This window comes from Anas acuta, chromosome 19, assembly GCF_963932015.1.
Source record: "Anas acuta chromosome 19, bAnaAcu1.1, whole genome shotgun sequence".
Taxonomy (NCBI): Eukaryota; Metazoa; Chordata; class Aves; order Anseriformes; family Anatidae; genus Anas; species Anas acuta.
In genome coordinates this window covers 2,039,170-2,045,356 of record NC_088997.1, presented here as the reverse complement: position 1 = coordinate 2,045,356, position 6,187 = coordinate 2,039,170, and the positions used below count along the sequence as shown (strand labels likewise).

The 6,187-nt window shown below is 58.2% G+C and overlaps 1 protein-coding gene across 1 annotated transcript; it reads left to right on the top strand.

The window, feature by feature from the left end:
- Positions 1 to 1,162: 1,162 nt before the first annotated feature.
- Positions 1,163 to 5,776, top strand: LHX1 (LIM homeobox 1). The gene is made up of 5 exons (XM_068655950.1): positions 1,163 to 2,048; positions 2,843 to 3,069; positions 3,227 to 3,504; positions 3,643 to 3,808; positions 3,977 to 5,776. The coding sequence occupies exons 1-5, from the start codon at positions 1,879 to 1,881 to the stop codon at positions 4,354 to 4,356; spliced, it is 1,221 nt and encodes a 406-aa protein (XP_068512051.1). The 5' UTR covers positions 1,163 to 1,878; the 3' UTR covers positions 4,357 to 5,776.
- The last annotated feature ends 411 nt before the right edge of the window (positions 5,777 to 6,187 follow it).

Here is a 6,187-nt window from a genome sequence, read left to right as displayed (position 1 = left end):
TCCGCCCGGTTCTCCCCGTCTCTTCCTCCCCGGTCCCGTCGGAGTCTCCCCGAGGATGAGGAAGACACCGGGGAAGGCACAGCCGGGGGGCTGCGGGCTCTGCTTGCGGCGCTCCGGAGCTCCCGGGCCGCTGGACCCCGCCGCTCCCCGGTAGCCACCGGCCAGCGGCGGCCGGACCGGGCCGGGGCTCACGGGGGGGGGGCTGCGGTGACACCCCCGGGGGGCGGCAGCAACGCGCGGAGGCAGCGATCGCGTCCCTCCCGGCGGCTGCCCCGGGAGCGGCGGCACCGGGCTCCGGGCTCCGGGCGGCGGAGCAGCGAGCACTGCCCGCGGCGGGCGGCCGGTACCGGCCCCCCCGGAGACCATGGGGCACGTCGGGGCGCCGCGGCCCGGCCCTTCCATCCCCATCCCCATCCCCATCCCCATCCTCATCCCCCTCCCGGGACGGGCGGCTCCCGGTGCCGCCCCGCACCCTCCACGCCCGGCTCTGCGCACCGGGCGGGCTCCGGCCCCACCGACGGAGCGCAGCGGAGGAGACGGGGCCGCCGGTACCGAGCGAGCCGCCCCGTCCCCGCCCTCCCGCGCCCCGCCACACCCCACACATACCCCACGCAGCGCGTCCCGGGCCTCCGTGCGGGCCGGGCCGAGCCGGGCCGAGCCATACCGGGCCGGGCCGGGGCCGGGCGGTGTCGGTGTCGGCGCAGCCCCCCGCGCCCTCGCGGCTCTATAAAGGGCCGCGGACGCCCCGTCCGGTGGCGGCGGCGGCGCGGGGCGGGGGGGGGGCGGCGGCGGGAGGCGGCGATTGGCCGCGGCGCGCGGTGACGTCTGCGCGCGGTGCATAAGGCGCGGCCGGGGGCTGCCGGGAACATGCAGAGCGCCCTGCGCGGCCGGACGGCGCGGGCAGCGGGCAGCGGGCAGCGGGCAGCGCCCTCCCCTCCGCGCCCCGCCGCTCCCGGCCCCGGCCCCGGCCCCGGCCTCGCCGCCGCTGCCGCCCGCCCGCCCCCCCCCCGGCCCGCCCCGCCCCGCCGGGAGGCGCCCCTCAGCCGGCGGCGCCGGGAGATGCCGGCTCGGCGGGGACGCCGCGGGTAGCGCGGGGGCAGGTAGGAGCCGAGCAGCCGCCGCGCACGGTGCCGGTGCCGCCGCCGCCACGTCGAGGGAGCGCGGCGGAGGGCGAGGAGCCGCGCTCGCAGCGCACCCACGGCAGCAGCCCGGGCCTCCCACCCACCCCCCCCCTCCCCGCCGCCCCTCCCCGGGCCATGTCGCCGCGGCGGCAGCCGGCGTCCGTCTGACCGCTGTCGGGTCCCGATGTCCTGCTTTTGTTTTTCAGTTTTGCCTTTTTTTTTTTTTTTTTTTTTGCCTTTTTATTTTTTTTTTTTTTCGCCTCCTTTGATTTCTCGTTGGGAAAAGCAGATGCACTTTGACTCCTGACTGCTCTACCTCAGACCTGAGAAAAACTCATCACTCCCTTTTCGGCGTTTTTTTTTTTTTTAAAATTATTCTTTTTTAATTATTTTTTTTTTTGTGAGCGCCGACCTCTCTAGCCGTTGTTGTTCTACTGTCACTTATTGTCGCTCTGCCGCTGTTGGTAGCGGCCGGGATTCTGCGGTTGCGTCGAAGCGCTGGTCTCTCTCCTCGGGCAGTGGGTGGTTTCTCCAGTGTCTCCCTCCTAGGACACCCGAAAGAAGATTTTTTTTTTTTTCTTCCTCCCTTTCAATTTTTTCTCCTCCACTTCTCCAAGGCTTTTAAAACAAACGCACGCACACACACAAAGCAAACCTACGCCGGTGTTGTCGCCTTTTACATTTTTTTTTTATTTTGAATTTTTTGCCTGACACCTGGGAAACCAATACCCCCCACTCTCAGAAATAACCAAAGACAATGGTTCACTGTGCGGGCTGCAAAAGGCCAATCTTGGACCGGTTTTTGTTGAATGTACTGGACAGGGCTTGGCATGTGAAGTGTGTTCAGTGCTGTGAATGTAAATGCAATTTGACAGAGAAATGCTTTTCGCGAGAAGGCAAGCTTTACTGCAAAAACGACTTCTTTCGGTAAGTACCGGCCCCCGGCCCGGGGCCGCAGCTCCTTCCCAGCCCATCTTCCATCACCTTCCTCCCGCCGGTGCCGCTCGGGGGGCTCGGGCCCGTCGGGGGCCGCGGGGCGAGGCACGGCCGCGCCTCGGGATGCCCGCGGCTGCTTCGGCCGTTCCGAGCCGGGCCTCGCAGCGCGGAGCGGGGCGACCCCGGCCGCGCGTTCCCGGGGCTCCGCGACGGGGCCGCGGCCGTGAGCGCGGCTGCCCGGGGCCGGAGCGCGGCTCCCGGAGCCCCGGCTCGGGGCCCTCTCGCCCGGCCGCGGGTCCCGGCTGCGGCGGCTCCGCGCAGGGCTCGGGGCCGGCGGGGTTGGGGCCGAGGCCGGCTGCCGGGAACGGCCGGGCCCGGCCGCCGGAACGCCGAAATCGGCCCCGGGCGCGCCCTCGAGCAGCGCCCGCGATCCCCGCGCCCCGGCCGGGCCGGGCCCGGGTTTCGGCGCCGTGTTCTTGGGGTGCGGGACGCGGGCAGCGCGGCCCCAGCGCCCAACGACTCCTCCAGCAGCTTGTGCTCCGGCCGCATCAGCTCTTTTGTTTTGGATCCGTTTGTCTTTTTTTTTTGTTTGTTTGTGTTTTAGTGATATATTTTTTTTTAACTATAATTATTATTTTTATTTGAGATATAATTCCGGGAGGTATTCGTTAGGAAGGGAGAACGGTGGAGACGGATGGGTTTGTGGTTTTGTTTTGTTTTTGTTTTGTTTTTGTTTTGTTTTTGTTTTGGTGCCCCCTCGCCCACCGCCGCCGCTCTCCCCGCAGGTGTTTCGGGACCAAGTGCGCGGGCTGTGCCCAGGGCATCTCCCCCAGCGACCTGGTCCGCAGGGCGCGGAGCAAAGTGTTCCACTTGAACTGTTTTACGTGTATGATGTGTAACAAGCAGCTCTCCACCGGCGAGGAGCTTTATATCATAGACGAAAACAAGTTTGTCTGCAAAGAAGATTACCTAAATAACAGCAATACTGCCAAAGAAAACAGCCTGCATTCAGGTGAGGGAGTGCGGGTGGCGGGGCCGGGAGCCGGGGCTCTGCTTTCTTTCTCCTCCCCTCCTTTTCCTTCTCCTCCTTTTCCTCCTCTCCCTCTCCGCCGCCGGATGGGGGGAGCTCCGGCCGGGGCCGAGCGTGACCCCCGTTTGCTGTCGCGCAGCCACCACCGGCAGTGACCCCAGCCTGTCCCCGGACTCCCAAGACCCTTCCCAGGACGACGCCAAGGACTCGGAGAGCGCCAACGTCTCCGACAAGGAGACGGGCAGCAACGAAAACGACGACCAGAACCTGGGGGCCAAGCGGCGGGGCCCCCGCACCACCATCAAAGCCAAACAGCTAGAGACTCTGAAAGCCGCCTTCGCGGCCACCCCAAAACCCACGCGGCACATCAGGGAGCAGCTGGCGCAGGAGACCGGCCTCAACATGCGGGTCATCCAGGTACCGGGGGGGGGGCTGCGGGTGGCCGCAGGGCGAGGGGGAGGCGGAGGCGGGCGGGCAGCGATCGCGTCCCGCCCCGTCGGGGCTCGGCGGGCCCGGGGGCAGCCGGTGACCGGCCCGTGTCCGCCGCCCGGGCAGGTGTGGTTCCAGAACCGGCGCTCCAAGGAGAGGCGCATGAAGCAGCTGAGCGCGCTGGGTGCCCGCCGGCACGCCTTCTTCCGCAGCCCGCGCAGGATGCGGCCGCTGGTGGACCGGCTGGAGCCCGGGGAGCTCATCCCCAACGGGCCCTTCTCCTTCTACGGAGGTGGGTAGCGCCGCCCTTCGAGCCCCCCTCCCCGGGGCCGGACCCCCCCCAAGCCCGGGGGCTCCGCAGGACCGGGGGGGGGAGGTCCCCGGGCACGGCCCCGAACGAGGTGGGGGAAGCGCTGCGCGCCCGGGCGTCACCTTCCCTCCGTGTCCGCTTGCCCGCTAGATTACCAGAGCGAGTACTACGGCCCTGGAAGCAATTACGATTTCTTCCCGCAAGGACCTCCCTCCTCGCAAGCTCAGACGCCGGTGGAGCTGCCGTTCGTGCCCTCCTCGGGGCCGCCGGGCACGCCGCTGGGCGCCCTGGAGCACCCCCTGCCCGGCCACCACCCGTCCAGCGAGGCGCAGCGCTTCCCCGACATCATGGCCCATCCGCCCGGAGACTCGCCCAGCCCCGAACCCAACCTGCCCGGGTCCTTGCACTCCATGTCCGCGGAAGTTTTTGGCCCCAGTCCTCCGTTTTCATCGCTATCCGTCAACGGTGGTGCTAACTACGGCAATCACTTGTCACATCCACCCGAAATGAACGAGGCGGCCGTGTGGTAGCTTTAAAACGGACTGGGTCTAAGTAAGTGATGGTCATCTAGTCTGCTTATTGTTTCGGTGTACAGAAATGAATAAATATACCGCCTCTCCCGCCCTAAGACAATGTGACCTTGGGAACGAACTGAATGCAAACGGCTCCAAGGCAAGCTTTGCTCTAGACCAGGACAATCTTCCTCTTTACGGTTGTAACAGACAAACAGACGAGGGGACTTTTTTGTACCATTGACAAAGAAACTGGTGAAGCTGTACAGTAAAGTGCTGCCATACCCGTAGGATGGCGTAAGTTTGATTACCCTGTTGGATGTCATCCTAAGAGCCACAATCCTTAGAAACTTCTCGTTTAAAAAAAAACACTAATTGAATGAAGGAAAGGTCAAAGAAAAGGGGAAAAAAAAAAAGCTTCAAGAACTCTAGCGTTCCCGGTTAAGGATGGTTCTGGCATTATGAATTTGTTTGTTAATTTTTGTCTCTCAGAAAGTTCGACAGCAAGAAACTCTTTTTAGCTTCAGCCATTTCAGCCTGCTGAATATCAGGTGGGACAACTTTATTTTTTCCTTTTCTTTTTGTTTTGTTTTTGTTTTCCAAAATAACAAATGCTAAATGTTAAGCCCTCAGCACCAACTCTTCTACCTTCACAAAGCTACACATACAAAACCTCCTCATCATAGCAAAGGTCACCAACCAGACCTCTAACGAAAATGACTTGAAAAACAAACAAACAAAAAGTATTCTACCTTCACAGAGAGAGAAAAGCTAAACAAAAAGACTCTATTGAACTAAAAAACAGTCAACTGTTTACGTCTAATGTTAAATTCAGGAGTTCAATGTTTTACTAATAAATCCTGTTTTAGAACCTCTTGTTCAAAAGCAAAATATTTTGAGCAACCAACCAAAATAGTTCATTTTCTTTTCTGTAGATGTTATAACAGATTGCAGGGCTTGTGGTTCACTGTGCTAGTTTGTAAAAGGTGTTGTTTACAGAAGGCAAAGAAAAAACCCACGAAACCCAGACAGTTGCCAAATAAAGTAAATATATAGCACAAATACTGTAAGGTGCTTTGCACCAGCAACCCGAGAAGGTGTTTAAAAAGTGTTACAAGGTTAAAAAAACAAACAAACATCTTTGCTAATTTTTAGTCCTGTTGAACATTCATGGAATTGTTAATATGACTTATATAGACCCACACAGGTTTTATTTTTGTGTCTTTAAAATAAAAGTCCAAAATATTTAAATTTTATGGTCAAATATGCAGTCAACAGCTGCTACTTTTTTCTTTATATATTAAATTTCTCATATGTCTTTTATTGTTCTAATAAACCTAAGCTTGTGTGACCTCCAGTGCATATTAGACCATTCACTGTATGAAAGAAAACATGTTGGATAAAATTTGTGCGTTTTTAATAAAATTAGAAAATCTGATGTTTAGATAACTCGTGTTTCATTTGATGTTTTGAGCATTTTTAAGTGGATTCTTTTTGAGTAAAATAGCCCTGAAAAGAGAGTGATCTGCTATACTGATAATCCTGTCCAGCTGTTTTGTTTTGGTAGGAGTCTAAACCCTGCTGCCAATGCAGATCGCAGGTATCGGTAGTTACAGCCTTTCCTTACATCTGCAGGCTCAGTTGGTAAAGTACAAATAAAACACTATACGTTAAATTGTAAAATTGGAAACTAATCAAATTGTTAAATACATCAGCTTATTCTTGGTTTATGCTAAGAAAATGTACTCATAATGTGCATTTGCATGCATAAACAAAAATGTTTTCTGAATGTCAAAAACTTGCAAATATGTGTTTTTTACCTGACCTATTTTTGGTTAAATTAATTCTC